Below are 19,295 nucleotides of genomic sequence, written 5' to 3'. Positions count from 1 at the left end.
AGTAGACACACCTATAACGTATAACTCCTATAACGTAAATTCCAGATAATGTACAGAATTTATGTGAAGTTTTTGCTTCATACTATGTAAAGAATTCCATATAACATAAAGTGCCAAGTCGAACGAGTTCTCAAATTTGATTTGAACGTTAATCTATTTCACACACATGCGAAAGAAAAGACGATGTTCATATAGCGTTATAACTATTATATATACAACTTCGCAACAATCTAGTTCATCGTGATATATCGTCAAATAAGTCGACAAAACAGAGAATAGGGTAGCTGCGCAATTGTTAATAAATACAAAAGCGATTGATTAGTGCAGGTGTTACAGCGTTGGTCCACCAATCCGTATGTCACGCGTTGGAGTATCATCAAAAGTTCTTTTTTATCCTAACCTTGACCTTTGGAGGCAGATAGTCGATGAACAGGTTGGAATTCCGTTTTGTAAAATAATTTGTTTTGCTTTTTGTAGCCGTATAAAATATTTGTTATTAGTTTTACTTTGCAGAATAGACTTTGCTGTTCAGAAAAACTAAGCAAATCGTTGTAAATGAACGTTGAAGATGTCCGCTACCCATTAGCTTATTGTAATTTTACTGTAATCATGGTCCATGAAACCAGTGAGATTGATCATAGAAAGAAGAAACGTTGTCCGTGCAAGCTGCTAATGCTGCAGTTACGGTACAGCCCCAAATTAGAAAAGTAAAATCAAGTTTTCCTTTTTGTATGCCCAAAGGGGTAAGTTTGGAAAGATCTTGGATTGGATTAGGAAATTTACTTGTATTTTACTGTTCTTATAACCTAAAATCCCTATAACGTAAACGTTCCGGGAACGGATTATTTACGTAGTAGGAGCGCCTACTGTATATCGTATTAACGGTAGGATTGTGGTTTACCCGAAACATGGACCATGGTCGGTACAGCCTCCAGTTAGTTTTATCTGGGTCCAGCAAGTTCAACTTGACAGGTTTTACCCAGAAGTGAATGTAGATATAAAGAGCCCAAATTGTATGGAGGGTAGTAGTGTTTTGGACCTTGGTACAATAAATAGACATATTTTAGTCGCAACAAACAGTCTTATTTATTGAGCCGGATTACCCAGGGACTACTTGGACTTGGCACGCTATCTGTTTTAAGGACACATAACCAGACTAGGTTAGATTGGTAGGGCTGTTGTCCGGACTGCAAAGGTGGACTTGGTAGTCAGCACAACTGATAGTAACAGATGGTAATCGACCGAAAGCAGCTTTGAAGGCAGCTGCCCTGGCGAGCATTACACAATATAAAAGGAGTGTGCACAAATTCAGGTTACCTAATTTCAAAAACCTCATGAGAAGCCTAGCATATGTAATATTGCTTCCTTTATGAAGTACATAGTAATTTTTACCTGCTGGTTTAGTCCAAAAGACAGTGTACTCAGACCACTGTCCATATCCATTTGACAAATGTGCCCTCACTTGACAACTGTACTGAACTTGGGGAAATAGTGATGTGACATTTGCTGACAAGTTATTTTCAGTCAAATAAGGACTTGCACTATTAGCAGCAGGATTGTATGTACTGTTTCTGATGAAACATGAAATCTGTCAAATATTTTAACATATTCACACATTGAGAAGCTGCACCAAATTTAGCAAAAGGCATGCAACAAGATTAAAACTTTAAAAAACCTTAGGTTTCTATTATGAATTTAAAAATAATATGCAAACACGGCTACAAAATTAAGCAATTCTTCGACTTATGTCAAATGTTGATGAACTTATAATTTTCTCTCCCATTATAATTTTCTCTCCCAACTGACCAAAATGCATTGCACTAATCAGCCTACAGTAAAAAAACTCGACCTGATCTGGTAAATAGAAGTATTGGTCTAGACTAGCAATATGCAATAGGAAAAGTAAATTTTTGCAGTAATAAACATGATTTACATCATGCAAACTAGCACAAACTTGAAAACTTTAGACCAACATTTATATCTTGATTGTAACAGAAACAGATTATGTCTGGCAGCAACACAGCTAACGCTTATGAGAGTCAAAAAGTAGGATTCCATAAAAATTATGAGTCATTGTTTGAAAAACTGAGCAAGAAAAAATATTCAGATGTACATTGGAAAGAACTATTTCACACGTATTAGATCTGACCAAATTGAATGAAATGGTGATAATCTGCACTCATGAAACACAAGTGGTAAAAGTTGTACAATAAACTATAAAATAAGACTTTTTATTCGATTAATCAACAGGAGTTTATAGATATTAAGATGGTTTAAGAAGGGTAAATAGCAATTCTAAAGGTTTGAGAGTAAATTCAAATAAAACAAGATAATATGAATAAATACTGAGAGACCTATGATACTAAGAATAGCTCTACCTCATAGCCACGGACAGAAGAGTTACTATTTAGCTGACCAGGTATTGTCCACTCCAAAAGTGCAGAGTCTGAACTTCTCAATGTTACAGGTGCTATCACAGGTTCTGTAGGGACTACAGAACACAAAAATAGCAAAAATGACAATCTTATGATAAGTGTACAAATAAGTTTTTATAAGGTTTTTGCTAATGGAAATGTTTGTAATTCTTCTAACAGTATTATTACCGCAGAGCACCGTGACCAAGGCCGTAGCAATCGACCTCCTGGCTACCACGGTCACAGGGCCGAGCCTTCCGGACACAGGAGAAGGCTCGGTCACCATTGAGGACACTCGGATGACTGGGAAAACCGTAATAGAAAACCGAACACAAAACAAAGAAAAAGGGGTGAAACCTAAAAAGAAAAAGATATAAAAAAAACATGAAATGATCATTAAGGCAGAATTGTATGCGCACACTATCTGCATGTTTGCATATAGCTTATTGCCAATCTTACATGTAGACGGATGTATATTTATTGATTTAAATATAAATTTCATTGGAGTTTAACACTCGGTATTATTGTTTGACGGTCTTGTGGAGAGTAAAGGAGACTGGTGGTTTCCTTTACACTGGTGGCAGTGGTAGGATCAAGGATCCCGGCTCCACAAGACCAAGTCAAGAAGCAGGAGCATCCCTGTTCCCTGGCGGGCCGTGTGCTAGAGACAGCATCACAGCCTCCTGGCGGTTGGCGGGCACTGCTTGAGTAGGGGAAAAAGATTTCCTTGAATTTGGTAAGCCGTGTTGCGAGAGCATCGCCACCTCGGAGTTTTGTGAGCGTTTTCTCGTGAGAGAAAATTTCCCTGAACTTGGTAGGCCATGTTGCGTGAGCAACACTGCCTCAGAGTTTGGCGAGCCTTTTCCAGTAGGAGTGAGGTTTCCCTGAGCTTGGTATGCCCTGTTGCGTGAGCAACGTCACTCCGTGTTCGATGAGCTTTCTTCGGTGGGAAGAAAGATTTCTCTGAGCTTGGTGAGCCGTGCTGCATTTGCAGCACGGCTAATATAAGGCTGAACCATGCATTTGCAGCCCGGCTCAGCCGTGGTGCAAAACAAGGCAGTTGGTCAGATGGCCTGGCTTGCGCAGCAATTGACACAAGTGCAGCAGCTGCAACAAGAGAGGAACCAGCCCCAGGATATGAAAGAGCTGAAACTTCTGCAGTGCTGGGATTGTGGGGCTTCGGGCAGTCCTCCACCATCCTAAGAAGCCGGTACACCAGAGAAACGGCAACGGGCCACAACAGTAGTGCCGACTATTGGTTACGCAAAGGCCCCAAACTCGTATTCCCCTTGCAAAAAGAAACCAGTCGATTCTGTGTCTGAGGCCCTTTGTAATGGTTGGCCCGACCAGGCCACAACTGAAAAGATCTGACCAGGAGGGGCTCAAGCCTGGAAGTGCTGGTGCCAAGATATTGAACCCAAGATGAGGAGGTCTGTCCCTGTCTGGTTGGCAGTGGAAGAGACTCCGCTGTGGCTCTCCAAAACTATCAGGCCTTGGATCATCTGGAACTTCAACCCCACGAAGACGGGCCCGACATGTCAGCTTGCCCAAGTTGGGCTGCACCAGGCTGCCCAGCCAGGAGCTCGCTTGAGAATCAATGGGAAAGGAACTTGCCGGCACCATGTCAGAAACTTGCCTATTTGACCGGTCCAACGTGGGTCCCGTCATCTACCCCCATTTATGTGGCACTTCAGGAGCCCGCTCCAGGAGTGTGGCCCCCCCAGATTGTGCACCGGGGGTAGTAAAGAGAATGACAGCACAGTACGCCGTCGAAAGCCTACCTTGAAGGCAGTAAGACTGACTCACGGTACACAGGCCTATCGAGCTTCACAGGCACCCCAGAGCACTTCCTTGACAGCCTCAGGAGCGCCTGAAAAATAGGCCTGCTTGGCTTAACGGTAGTGGTACTGAGCCAACTCGAGCACAAGCACTGAGCTGGTCCCCCCTCTACTAGCCACTTTCACCCAGGAAATCGGAGGGGTGACCCATTCGGTTCCTGCTTGACACCGGGTGTACCGCAAACCTGCTAAGGACGTTTTCGACAAGCTCCCCTGAGCCACAAAGAACTTGTTAGCCGATGGAACCAGACTGCTCTTCTACAGAGTTGTGCTACAAATACGGCTCCAGGATGTAAAGACCGAGGTCTTTGTGGTAAGCCAGATTAGTGAGGACGCTATTTAATGAATCCCTTCCTGGTGGCTTACTAGTGTGCAATAAAGTTCCAGCAGCCCGTGATGTCTGTGAACGGTCGGTCGTTGACTTGTACGGACAGATATGGCCAGTTGCTGCTTAGTAATGTCCAGGTGGTACGCGATCTGGTGGTGCCAGCCAGAACCTAAATGGCCATTCCATGCAGAGTGGCGACCAGGAACAACTGCCCATTAGGAGTGTTCGGGGGATCTCCGGATGGGCTGTCGATGGCCACAAGCTTGAACCAGCTTGGGTTGAAAGGGAAGCGTCGCGGCATGGTGCCTAAACCTTACGGAACTACTCCTTCGAGCCAACGGTACCGTGGGTGCATACATGGAGATAGAGGATCACCAGGTGGATGACAAACCATCCCATTCCGAGTTGGAAACTGCACCTCCTGGTGCAGACATGCCGATGGGAGGGGTGCCAGTCCACCTGGCAGACCTCTATGTGGCAGGCCAACGTAACTGCACAAAGTCACGGCTCGCTGAATGCCTGGCACAACTGCTGACACGCTACCAAAGCACATTCAGCACCGGAGATGGAGATATGGGCCGGACCTCCAAGGTGGAACTTTCCATTTCACTCAAGAGAATCCATCTTATTCACCAGCCATTGCATCGGCTAGGCCTGGAGAAAGAAGCAGAGGTTGAACGTCAAGTCCAGGAGCTACTGGACAAAGGGTTCAATCAAGCCAGCCTAGGCGAGTGGTGCTCTCCGGTGGTACTTGTCCGAAAGAAGAATGGAAAGTGGTGCTTCTGCCTCAATCACCGGCGGCTGAACGCAGTCACCATGCGAGATGCCTACCCCCTTCCACAGATCCATGACAGCTTCCATGCACTGTCCTGTAGCAGGTATTTTATCACACTAGACCTGGTCAGTGGCTATTGGCAGGTACCACTGGACGTAGACACGCAGAAGAAATCGGCCTTCACTACTGGCCCTGGCCTCTGAAAGTGGAAAGTCCTGACCTTTGGACTCACCTCGTCAGCAGCCACCTTCTAGAGGTTGATGGAGTGGGTGTTACACGACTTACACTGGAAGATGTTGCTACTTTACCTGGATGATATCATAGTCATTGCCCCCGATTTTACCACCCACTTGCAGCAGTTAGAGGAAGTGTTTCAGCGGCTGAAAAGAGCTAGCCTGAAATCAAAGCCCTCCAAGTGCGAGCTCCTCAAGTCATAAGTCCAGTATTTAGGCCATGTGGTGGGTTCAAAAGGGGTAGCTACTGACCTAGAGGAAACCTAGGTGGCCAGTCAAAAACTGACCCCAAGGGGCTTCGGGAGCTACAGGATTTCTCGGAACGGTAGGATATTACAGACAATACATACCTGACTTCGCCACTATAGCTCGCCCTCTGAACCAACTTACGAGCAAGGGAGAGGAGTAGATGTGGGGCCAGGACGAGCAAGCAGCTTTCAACAAGCTAAAGGAGCACCTTTTCACAGCCTTGGTGTTGGAGTATATGGATCCGAGTCAGTCATCCATCCTAGATACGATTGCCAGGGACTGCGGAGTGGGAGTGGTGCTATCCCAGCTACAGCTAGGAGCTGAGAAAGTGATAGCCTTCTTCAGTAAGACGCTGACCACCACAGAGAGAAATTACTGCATGATGTGGAGAGAGCTGCTTGCCGTGGTGAACGAGGTGAAGCATTTCCAGCTATACCTGTACAGCACGCAGTTCCTCTTATGTGCCAAACACGCCTCTCTGCAGTGGCTGTGTTGCCGGAAGGAGCCCTCTAACCAAAATGCCAAGCGGTTGATGATCCCGACCGAATTCCAGTTTACACTGGAGCAGTAGGCCGGTCTCCATCATGGGAGTGCCAATGGACTCACCCGACAGACCAGCAAAGATAGCCAGCAATGCAAGCTCATTGAGCTGAGAAATGGAGGAGTGACTCACAGAGAACTCACTCTGGAAAGCCAGCGCCTTTTGGAAGGACTTGAGAGAAGTCCACTCACCATGCCAGGGGTGGCCAGGACTGCGAGTAAAAAAGCCTGTTGAATAGGCCCGTTTGCTGCTACAGCAGCTGGGGGAGCTGGCCCAGGACCCACCGAGGCCACCCTGGGACTCTGTGGCACTGCACTAGTGAAGACTCAAAAAATCATCGCATAGGAATTAATGCAGATGCAAGTCACTGGGTGAAAGGGCCGAGGAGCTGACTCAGGAGCAGCTGGAGCTCGTAGGCCAAGAACGATGCTAGCTGCATAAAATTTGGCCTTTCCTCAGGCTATGATCCAGCAGGGTACTGGAGATCCGAACATCCTCCAAGGTCAGCCACGATGGTGCACGGTATGCCCACCAGCCATCAAGGAAACATCCGTCTGGCAGACTCGCACCCTTTCTCACTCTAGGCTGGACAGGACGATCAGCCAGCTGCAACAAACCTGGTGCTGGGCAGGGATGACAGCCACAGTGAGAAGACTGATCAAGAGCTGCAATGTCTGTTAGGCGGCGAGGCACAGTGGCACCAAGACAACCGACGGCAGGCATAGACTTTATGCCGGGCGTCCCTGGCAGAAGGTGGCCATGGGCCTGGTGGAACCAATGCCAGAAACTTTCAGAGAAAAAATGTGGATTCTTAGTGCTAACAGACCACTTTACGAAGTGGCAGGATGCCATAGCTCTCTCGGAGGCCACATTTCCAGTGGTGGCGAGTGCGTTGGACGAATGTGTGTTTTGCTACATGTATTTACCAGGGCAGATCCATACAGACCAGGGTGCAGTTCGAGAGTCAATTGATGACTGAGCTGTGTCAACTCTGGCTGGTGGAAAAGACTCAAACTACACCCTACCACCTGCAAGCCAACGGAGTGGTTGAGCGAAATAATCGACAGCGTGGCAACTCCCCGCAAGGCTACTGCTGACCCGGAGTACGGAGGGGGAAAAGTTGCTTGCTTGGCTAATGCAAGCATATCGTGAAACGCCACACTCAGCCGCTGGAGAGATGGCCAACCATCTAATGCTCGGACAAGAGCTGCGACTTCCTGGCCAGCAGAAATTTAATCCTTTACCACCAGAGGCCCAGTTCTCACGTGAATACGTGATGGAGACGTTGAAAAAGCTGGAGGAAGCAAACACGGTTTTCAAGAAGAGCAGATGGCCATCCAGCAAGAAGACCAAGAGAAGCCTACTCTATATGCACCGGAAGACTGAGTCTGGCTCCTAAATAAAAGGAAGAGGCAAGGAGACAACCTCAAACTACAGGCAAAATTTGTGGGCCTTTCCTGGTTAAAAAGGTTTGGCCAAACCATACTTGCCTAGTAGAGTGGCAGAGCCAGTCTTCTGTACAAAGTGAGAGCAAGCTGAAGCCATTACATGCCTGTTTGGAGGAGCCTGGTCAGGCACCAGCCACCGTACGGCTAAGAAGAGGGCCTAACATAAATGGGTTAAGGGCTAGAAGACAGAAAGAAGCCGAGTTGTAGCTAGCCAAACAAAGGATAGGGGCCTATCCCTTTCCTGCATTCAGCAAAGAGCTGGAAGGCCAGCTGCAGGATCTCCGACAGAGCCAAAAACTTGAGAAACGACTGAGACAGCAAGAACGAGAAATTCCGGAAGAACCAGTTAGGCCCACCAGTTTAGCACCAGTCCGGCTTCTTAGTTTAGAGAAAAAAGCTCTGGGTTCACTAGGTATAACCCCCGGCCAACTCAAAACACTCGGCAACCTGACCGTTATGGAGAGTGGGAGTGGTTAACATTGGTAACAGCCAATCAGGAGTGCAACATGTGTAGTGCGGCCAAACCCCAAGTGAGCAGGGTTGCTGAGAAAACTGATGACATAAGACCTTTTGTTTTGGCATTTTCAAAAAAGGCAGTCAGGCACAACTTTGCCCTTGTGGATAATACTAAAACTTTTCAAAGGCTAAGTAAAATGGTGGCAAGCTCAGGCAAGAATCTAAACTTCCTGGCTGAGATGCTGAAGGCACTGGATTCTACAAGAGAGGAGTTGCTGGGGGGTCTGCTAGACTCAGCTTAGGAGACTGCATCCGTGTGTCAAAGCACAGGCTCGGCTACTTCAGCGAGTACAGCAGAGCTCCCTGGCAACTCGGAAGAGTTCTTTGACCAGGCTGTCTCCCCGAGCCAATCTGTTATCAACAAAGAGTCTTGAGATGAAACACACCTAGTCAACACTTTAATTATGATAGACCAGAAGATTGCGGCATATATCAAATCGTTTAAGATCCGGGAAAGTCTACCTACCGAGGTGTCACTGGAAATCCACGAATGAGTCGACTGGGTGGAGGAAGTAGAGAGGGCTGAGTTCGTCAACGAACCGGTTTGGGTCTCATGTATAACTGAGACTGAGCCCGTTCGGTCACCAAACTCTACGCAGCCACCTCTGCAGAAAATCAGGATAAAACAGGCCGCAGTACAAACAGGGAAAAAGAAATTATCCGCACGAAACGCTACAACAGCAGTGGTACCTGTGATTGCGTCGAAGATGCACTAAAAGAGACCGGTACCTGTAGCATATGCGGGGTCACTACAAGCGCACCCAGAAACAGACAACATGTAGTACAACACTTTGTTGTGCATGTCTGCCCCTGCTGCTATCAACATATATCCCGCGATCAGCAGATGGCCCACTAGAAGGCCTACCGAGCTGCCGAGTGTGGCAGCACAGTATACCTGGTCGACTGGGCTCACTGGTGGTCCTTACTGGGTGCCAGAGAGTGGGCGGTCGATCTGGAGATGCTGCCCTGTCAGCCAACAGTGACCGTGGCCATCCGCTTTTTCTCCCCTGCCCCAAAGAGCCAGCACTTTATCTGCTACCAACTGGAGGACGGAGGAACATCGTTCGAGGGACTCCTGTCGGCCGCACAGCACCACGGCTCCATCGAGCTCAACACAGCTGGGAGCACGCGACTCCCACCTAAGAAAAGAGTGGCCAGAATCATGACGCCGTCGAAGGAGCACCCGTCTTTGAGGCATGCCACTGGCACACGAGGTGTTACACAGACGACAGAAGGAGAGGGCCGGCAGCTGCTCAAAAATTACAGGCAGTTGCAGCAAGTGGCGATGCTGACAAGTTAACTCATCAGGGCCCAGCGCCTGAAAGGAGCAGATCGAGTGTTTGCAGAAACCGAGGTGGCCAGGTTGGAGTTCGGTGCCCGGCAACAACAGTTCTAGTCACAGCTGCTCTCCCCTGTTAGCTCAGAGTGGACAAGCTCCCAGGGCCACCATTAGGGCCAAGCCTTCCGGACACAGGAGAAGGCTTGGTCACCGTTTAGAATGCCCAGATGACTGAAAAGACCATAAGAGAAAACCAAAGGCAGAACAAAGAAAAAGGGGCGGAGCCTAAAATGAAAGAAAAGGTATAAAAGGAGCACGAAGTGATCGTTAAGGCAGAGTTGTATGCACACACTCTCTGCATGTTAGCATATGTTTTATTGTCAATCTTACATGTATACTGATGTATATTTATTTATTTTATTTTATATTTCCTGGAGTTTAACACTCTGTGTTATCGCTTGACTGTCTTGTGGAGAGTAAAGGAGATCGGTAATTTCCTTTACAGTGTTTTAAATATTTGCTTGCTGAATGAAAACAACCAGGTTCCGCAATGACAAAAATACAACAATAACTAGCAAGAGACATAGTTGCTATGTAGTGAGTGAATATGTTAGAATATAAATTATTTTTGACAGAAAGTTGTTTACTACTTTCCCAAAAATACATTAATTTAAATATTTCTCAGCTGATTAAAAGTGATTGGCTACTTGATGAACTTTCCCAGAACTTTGTTTTGAAACCAATTCATCATTTGCACAATAACTGCATTTTCTAAAACCTTAGGATCTCTATCATGGTTTTCAATTTGACATAGACACATATATCTATAGCTGCCAGCAAATAGGTGAAACAATGCTATTTAACACAATAGAAAGCTATATGAAAACTGTATGCTTACTAACCTATCTCTACCTGCCAGTTGGAAATTGAAGTAAAATCAACCACGTCCTCGGTAACTGGCTTTAGCCCAATATAGAATGTGTAGTTGCCCATGTGGAGAGGTCTGTTCATGTATCCACCATATGCAATATTGTCTCCAACTGTGAACTTATCAGAGAGTTTACTAACAGGAAGCTCTGCTGTGATGTATGAGTCATCGCGGGTCCCAATGTCAGCGCTAGTAAGTTTACTACTGATGCCAGAAGACATCTGAGCAGCTATTAACAAACTCTCATATCCTGATAGTGAGTCAGGGTAAGTAACTTTTGGTAGAGTTAAGGTTACTAGCTTTTCATTAACTACCTGCTCCTCGGAGAAGCTCCACTCAACTTCTAAAACAAAAACCGTGATCACTTAAAAATAGCATTTCCTAATGTAAACTTTGCTCTATCAGTCTAAGAATCTTTAGACTGGAAACTATAGTACCACAGCAGCTAATATATCTTATCAGCAGATGAATAACAGACATACCTAACTACAAGCTTACCAACTGGTTTAGTCCAGAAGGTGATAAGGCTGGACAATTCACCATATCCCACTGATAATACAGCCTGTACATAGCATCTGTACTGTACTTGAGGTTTGAGTGATGCCAGAGTTATTGAGAGTAGACGTGTGTTAAAATAAGAAAGAGAATATCTCGTCTCTAAAGGATTGTATGTTCTGTTGCGAATATCACATACTACCTACAACACAATGTGAATACATATGAAATGTAACACATGGGTTATGTATACATTAGTTGTGTATATATACAGCAGCTAAGAATGAACTGGTTATTAGTACACAACAATAAAGAAAAATTAAACATCAAAAAGCAAAGGAATAAGTAGACTAGAATCAGAAAGGGAAATGCCTACAAGATAAAAAGGTCAAGGCCATCACTAAAAAGGCTAGATCAATTGATCAAGCCTATGATAAATTAATCGCATGGCTGTTAGTAAAACAGTATAGACGATATGTTTAACAAATGTCATTGCGTGTGGTTGAACCAGTCCCCAGTCGGAAAGGGAAAACTCACAATGTGATGACTTCCCTGAAAATATTCTTTATTTAATGATGTTTATTAAACCAAAGATCATAAAAAATATAGAGGAGAGATTGTTGATCCAGTTTTCTATAGCATTTCACCATTCACAATATTATGTGAATGACTACAAATATATATGAGTATTGTTGAAAACTAACACAATACTAAACTTAAAAACTCATGTGTATATAAAATCAGGTTGCCCAACGTTGCACGGGTATTAAAAATCAGCTTAAAAACAGTGACAGGTAATGTAGTTGCCTGCACTTGCCATTAGCCTGGCACATTGCCAATGGCTAATTTGAGTAAGCTAGTAACCTATTGCTAAACTTACTAATACGAGCCGTGAGAGCAAGTATAAAATATCATTGCACCGTAACGGAGAGCGGTATGCGCATTTTCAAACACATAGTGACATATATAACTGAACGAATCCATGAACCTCGTGTTGCTCAATGGTTTAGCATATTGTCTGGGGAATGGGAGGTTCCGAGATCAAATCTTCTGCGCTACGGATTCTTCATTCCAAGATTTTAATAGCGATAACTGGACAAACAGACAAACTGGACAAACCGATCCACAAACATGTAAGCTTTGAGATTTATATATAGATTAATTGTCATTTTTCGAGATGTTAAATGCAAAAGTTAAGAATTTGTTTCGTAATATCAAAAAACATGTGACATTTACTAGCAGCTGTACAGTGGAACCTCGGTTCTCAAATGCTTCAGTTCTCGACCAACTCGGTTTTCGACCAAAGAATTTGAGATTTGTTCGTCTCAGATTTCGAACATAATTTCGGTTTTCGCCCAAACCTGAGCAGGCGCATTGGAATTAAATGTTTTTAGAACAGCTCCGGAAACAGCATGGAAACATTTGTTAACAAAGGGAGAAGCAAGTTACGCTTCATAAATTCTTTACAAAAAAGAAGGAACCATCTGGGACGACATCTCTTCCGCCGAAGAGATTTGCTAGGAGACAACTCCTCCAATCGAGTTACCCAAAAGTGTTTTGGACAAAGATTCTCCTTCAAAGATGTGCGGTAAACGTGCCATTGCTGTTTATATTTTCTTTTTTACACGACTTTTGATGTAACAGATCTGTTGCATTTTTGCTGTTTCATTATCAATTTTTGCAATTTTTGGTATTGTAGCTTAACCTTTGATGTTTTCTAGTGCTGCACGATATCTTTGCATGTACATTCGATTATTTGGTCTCAAAATACAACGAATATCGAAAAATATCGAACATTGGAGTTGTCTTCTTTCGATATATAATGTTAGGCTTTAACATGAATGATATGAGAGGAATTGGTTAACATTGGTTGAAAAACAGGAGTTGTCACCTCGTTACAATAAAGAGAATAGACAACTCAATTTTTGCAAAATAAAATCAGCCGATATTTCGATAAAATATCGGCTTCGATATTCATATCGACTTGAAAACTGACCAAATATAAAATCATCCTCTGAAATATATCGTCATATCGAATTATATCGTGTTATCGTGCAGCACTAATGTTTTCGATGTTTTAAGAGCAAAACATACGAAATGTTGACTTTTTGTTTACTTTTTGTTTTCTTTTTTCATCATCATCGATACAAAATATTTTATTAAAATTTACCCCGATCTATTTCTACTCATTTTTATTTATAGTATGCAGTATACAGTACAGTTTATGGTGTAAAATGTTAAAAAAATAATTTACCGAAGTTGTTTTTTCCACTTGGAACGAATTAAAGTTTACATACATTAATTCTAATGAGAAAATTTGTTTCGGATGTTGAACAACTCGGTTTTCAAACAACCTTCTGAAACAGATTATGTTCAAGAACCGACGTTCCACTGTACTTTCAAGCAGCTAAAACTAAAGCTTTAAGTTATGATTGTGCTTATATTATATACTTGAGCTAATAAATTCCTCTAATAGCAACATTTGACAGAAAATATTTTGTCAATGTATACATTTTTTAAACATTGATATACCCTACGGGATAACATTATTTGATGAATTTAAAAAATTTGCAAATTTGAGGGCAGACAATACTGCGAATCAGTAAAATCGGCGAAGACTTAGACCAAAGTTGTTGGTACTTTGAAAATGATATGATAATATGGAATATATGACAATGATGATTCTGATTTATCGTAGACATCACTATGGTATGTATATGTTTTGATTTGCAGATATGTTTACATATAGAATAAAAAGCCATATAGAAAGTTAAAAACATGCTATACGCATGTGAAGGTTTTGCATTCTATTGCTTGCTGGATTAACGGATTAATTTATTTGTCAATGTGTTCCTCTGTCAAAAATGGTCAGCAAAAATGCAAACAGAAACAACAGCTGTAAAATATATCTCCCTGAATAATATTGGTTACATTTGTAGAAACAATCAAATAAGATATCAATGAAGACAATTTATTATTGAGGTTATTACCTGATAACTCATGATTGGATAGTCAACATCTGTCCAAGTCGAAGCTTTCCATGTTAATAGTGCTGTTGTGCTATTCCTAGTGTGCACAGACAGTTCTGTAGGTCCAGCAGGAACTATAGTAGAATAATAAGATGATCAGTGCAGTGCTTATTTATTGAGTTTTAAAGCAAATTTAAACTATACTGCAGTTATTTCCAATTTGGAACTCGAAGAATTAAAAAAAAATCCTACAATCTAGCTTTGCTATTAATAAATGCTCAACTGTTAACATGAATCATAAATTTGGTCTTATTAATATAATTGTCACAAACTGACATTACTTTTAAAGAATAAATTTCTGCTTCAAACATATTTTTATGAAGAGCTGAGAATACTTTCCACCACATACAAGTAAACAGTTGTCAACCTTATCATACCAACTACTTCAGGAAAAAGAGGCAAAACAGTCACAATTTTAAACCTAGTGCTGACATAGATCAGCTGTCCCTCACATATCTACATTTTTATTGGCTATTGTCTGTCTGTCTATTCGTCGATTTGCTTTATCTGTCACAAAGCCCACCAAATATAGATTACCACCAGGGTTCTCACCGAAAATTATGATCTAGGGGAGGAAAGTTTAGGCTGGGGGGAAGGATTTTGGCGTTGTCCTCTCACGCCTTCAAGACAACTCCAAAAAATTCAAGAATATATAAACCTTTAGATAATTTACAAGTTGTCATTACAGCAAGTTACTTGCGGCGCATGAAGTGCTCATTTATAAGACATCGCCTTCGTTACCATGAAACCGATCGACAAGGCGAAATTAAATACTAGCTCTGCTACAAATGTAATTTTGATGCTGATACAAACTAGTTCAGCAACGAAAAAGATTTTAGGTTAGAAGACAGTGAAGATGAACTTAGAAACCCAAAAAAATGTGACATGGGTAAAACAGTGAAACTGAAACCTGTAGCAGCCCTGCAGAAGCTAATAAACTCTTAATAAATTTATTTAAATAGTTTTATTTTAGCTCCTGCAATCAAAAAACCTCATCATTTGTCTCAAAAGCAATCAGAAGAGACAGGCCAAAAATGGTCGGGACGGTCTGCCCCTTTGCCCCAGCTGGAAACACCCTGATTGGCACAATTATTCTGAGGCTTCGGAAGATGTTATAACTTGGTCTGTTAGCTCAGTTGGTTAGAGCCTCAGTCTAATAATCTGAATGGACTCAAGCGTCATACTGGCCAGTGATTTAGTTCTCTTATTAATTTCACATACAGAATTTAGCAAAAATGTTGGCTCATTTGAAACATCCGCTATTGTAATGCAAAAGTAAACAGCTTTGACATCTATACGGTACAGTATCATTTCTAACGATTCCACATTGATGTGAAAGTCACTTTTTAGTTACGATTAATCCGGGAGTTCCCTTAAACGAATCTCAAATGAAGCTGAATTTAGATAAAATGAATTACAATAGAAATTTTAATCAGTCTAATGAGAACCACTCATTTCAATGAATCAAATATACAAAGTAAGGTATTTGTCATTCATTAATTACAAAAGCTTATAAATGGAGAAGTCAGTAGCAGTCATTCAGTTTGTTGACTATTAAAACACGGCTGAAAACCTCTTAACAATGAGTAATTTTATTGAGCAAGAACCTACCCATCTAAAACAGATCAAAATTTTCTTCACAATTTCTATCGTAATATTTTATGTTCAACTTGAAACAAAACTTTAAATATGCATTAAAATATAGAGCTATAGCACCGGGATATAAAAACATGAAAAGAAACAAGATCCCTTCATTATTCAATTCAGAGAGCCTGACAATCATCCACTGAAGAGCCCATAAACAATGTAGGAACATATATAAAAGCTATGAGTACAGTAAAAGTGTCACAAAATGACTACTTTGTATTACGTGTGTTTAATTGTTAAAAATAGTATAAGATGCTTGTAATATTCTTCCTTTAAATTTAAATAAAATTTAAATGTCACTCAACTTCCCTTGAGTAACGTTTGTAATTGTACATGGGGTAATAGACCAAAATAAATGCCGTTAAAAGTGGAAAAAATCAGCTTTTGTATTTAACTATCTGGTTCAAACTAGAAAAGCTTTTGTTTTACTTTTTTTGTACCAATTATAAGCTTGTTCAAAAATCGTTAAAAGCCAAAAAAGAAATCAATGCAGTTAAGATATATTACCCATAGCATCAGATTTTTTGGTTACAAAGAAAAGATAATTACTTAACTAGAACAAATTGAAACAATGTTAGATGTGCACAACTTTTCATACACAAGCATGTCAAACAATATTATATTAAATTGCAATATAAATACATAGACATAGCTGCTACAGCTTTAAAAACTGCACAGTTATTAGTTTTCAACCATAATAATTTTGCAGTAAGATTGTTTGTAATGGCAGCAGCGAGTACTCTGTATCTGAACCTGTCTAACAATAATCAGTAGTGAAAGTAATAAGGTTCATAAGTTTGGTTTATATGATCGACCATTATGTTCTAAACAATATTTAGTAAACAGAGAAATGTTTCTTTTTAGATAATGAATATATACAAATTCATATGCTGAAAAATCTGTGTATAGACTGATTTAAACATTGCTATGATTAAATGTGTTTGCCTACCTTATGTTATCCAAAAGAATGTGTACAAGCTGGGTTATAAGTAATGACAGCACTTATCATGAAAAGTGCAAGTTTATAATAGAACTGGAACTAGGCATAGCAATGACAACATCTTATATGCATACTAACCTATCTCTACCTGCCAATTAGAAGATGAAGTAAAATCAACCACCTTCTCAGTAACTGGCTTCAGTCCAATATAGAATGTATAACTGCCCATATGTAGTGGTCTGTTCACGTATTCACCATACGTAATGCTGTCTCCAACTGTGAACTTATAAGTGAGTCTATTAACCGGAAGCTGTGTTGTGATATATAAGTCATTGCGGATCTCAATGTCAGTGCTAGTAAGTTTACTACTGATGCTAGAGGACATCTGAGCAGCTATTAACAAACTCTCATATCCTGCTAGTGAGTCAGGTTGAAGAGGTGTTGGTAAGGTTAGAGTTACCAGCCTCTCACGAACTTCGGAGTTCTCATTAGAAAAGCTCCACCTAACTTCTAGAACAAAAATGTGATTAATTAACCAGAAAAGTAGTTAAAAGAAAAACAAAGGGAGCAGTTATAATTACAAATCTGAAAAGTGCTGCTTGTTGCCACTTCATGTCACTAATCAGGTAAAGTCTGAGACTATTTTCATTATACTTCATACTATGTACTGCAAGAATATGCTCTTGCTTTTTTCCAGCATCCACCGAGTCAGCAGCTCAATCTTACTGGTTATAAATGTTATCATATCCTCCTTTATATAGCTGCACCGTTTAGCAATGAGTCTTCACAAAGCAACATAGTTCATGAAGGAAATCAGCGCAGCGATCTTGAGAGAGAGAGAAAGTTAGCAAACACTATTTTAGCTATGGCATGTATAGGCAGTACCACACTACACAAGAGTTACCATCACACACCAATATTGCTATTAATAGTTTGTGGTCTACAAGAGCTTCAACAAGAAGTTAGATTAAAGCCATAAATGAAGTATGGTGCACTTACCAGCTGGTTTGGTCCAAAATTCAATAGGATCAGACCAGTCGTTTGAACCATGTGGAAAAGATACTTTTACATAGCAATTATACTGAACTTGAGAGGAGAGTGGTGTTAGGGTTGTTAGAGGTCGGCTTGATCGAAAGGATTTATATTTAGCTGATGAGTTGTATGTACTGTTCCTGACTGTGCATGATATCTGCAATAAAGATTATAATGGTAAATCATAAAGCATGGCTAATGTGTACATTGAGCCTGTACAATTTGTAGCAGATGGGCTCTATTAAGGGTTCATAAAGATCCGAAGGATGTAAAAGTGGCAGGCGAATAGAGGTGGCATTCATTTAAAGGATGGGACTGTATTTTTCAGCCTTTCTTCTATTTGAGGTGGTGTTCAAATAGGTTTTACGATAGATGGTACTGTAAAAAGAAAAATAAAACATCAAGTCAGTCAATGGTGTTCCAATCATGACATACAGCTTACGGATAAAGCTTTTAACAGCGTTGTAATAACTGCTAAATTATCACTTCTACAACTTTTTACAAACAAAAGTAGTTTGACTGTGCGTTGTTCCTGCACTGCCACAAAAGGGTATACATATAAAATTTGACTTCATTCTGACTGAAAATGAGCTTGCAGCTTCACTGCTGATACACACAACTATGAAGACATAATCTAATACAATAATCCATAACACACAAGTCAATTACCATATTACCATAATCATGCAAAATTAATCATTTTTACATTTAGACTTTTCAAGTAATGAGCTTAAAAAATTGTGAACTTCTGATAGAAGACATTAATTCTAAATTCTAAGTGTTTCTCACATCTCCAACAAAATCAATTAAAAAGCTAAAAACTTATTTTATGTTTGAGAGATCTCCGTGATCCTAACAACTTGTGAGAACCAAAAGCCTCATGAAGTACATTTTATTGAGATTGCCTCAGTGTTTCCCTTGGCTAATGGTGTTCCCTTGGTTTACTTCATTTAGCATGTTTCATGCATGCGTATGGCTAGTTGAGCTCCTAATTAATATGATGTATTCAAGGGTAAACCATGGGGCCACTACAGGCCTAATGATAATATTGCTGCACCAACAAATGAATTGGTTAACAACATCATATTTTTATCAAGTAAAAAAGCTTTTCCATTTTTTATGAAATAAATAATTTACTTTGAGTCTGCGGTCTTGGCACGCTCTGCAGCAGCACGCAAATCCACTAAAAAAAGTGACCACAAAAATTCTAACAAAGACTTTACCCAACTAATCAGCAGACCCACTTGGAGATGGATTATAAACACAGACAGGTTAGGATTACGTGTAGTTCCAGTAAAATGACACAAAGAAGAGCAGCCTGATGATGAATACCACTATCAAAGCCTTACAGACTTATGAGTTAGTAGAGTGTCTAGTGTTCAAAATTAGCCTTTTGGTATTTGAAAAGATCACCAAGGAACCAAATCAGACCATATACGAGTATGAGTCATGCATGAGGTATGAGGTTATTACATATAATTGGTTTTGCTTTTAGAAGGCTCTTTCTCAGTTCATTTTAGGCGAGAAAGACTATGCAAAAGAGCAACAAACAAATGCACAGCACAGTCAAAATTGACTACTTAAATAGAGCATTAGCAACAAA

The 19,295-nt window shown here is 41.2% G+C and overlaps 1 protein-coding gene across 1 annotated transcript in view; it reads right to left on the bottom strand.

The window, feature by feature from the left end:
- Positions 1-19,295, bottom strand: part of LOC137389739 (receptor-type tyrosine-protein phosphatase delta-like) — an 86,740-nt gene that overhangs the window by 38,342 nt on the left and 29,103 nt on the right. Inside the window, exons 8-14 of the mRNA XM_068075828.1 lie at positions 17,660-17,849; positions 16,799-17,170; positions 14,035-14,147; positions 11,048-11,246; positions 10,524-10,892; positions 2,379-2,491; positions 1,393-1,588 (exon numbers count right to left, since the gene is read on the bottom strand). Coding sequence (XP_067931929.1) covers positions 1,393-1,588; positions 2,379-2,491; positions 10,524-10,892; positions 11,048-11,246; positions 14,035-14,147; positions 16,799-17,170; positions 17,660-17,849 — 1,552 coding nt within the window. The remainder of the gene's footprint in view (positions 1-1,392; positions 1,589-2,378; positions 2,492-10,523; positions 10,893-11,047; positions 11,247-14,034; positions 14,148-16,798; positions 17,171-17,659; positions 17,850-19,295) is intronic.

This window comes from Watersipora subatra, chromosome 1 (assembly GCF_963576615.1).
Source record: "Watersipora subatra chromosome 1, tzWatSuba1.1, whole genome shotgun sequence".
Taxonomy (NCBI): Eukaryota; Metazoa; Bryozoa; class Gymnolaemata; order Cheilostomatida; family Watersiporidae; genus Watersipora; species Watersipora subatra.
Note: the sequence above shows the minus strand (reverse complement) of the source record. Positions and strands in the feature narration are given on the sequence as shown.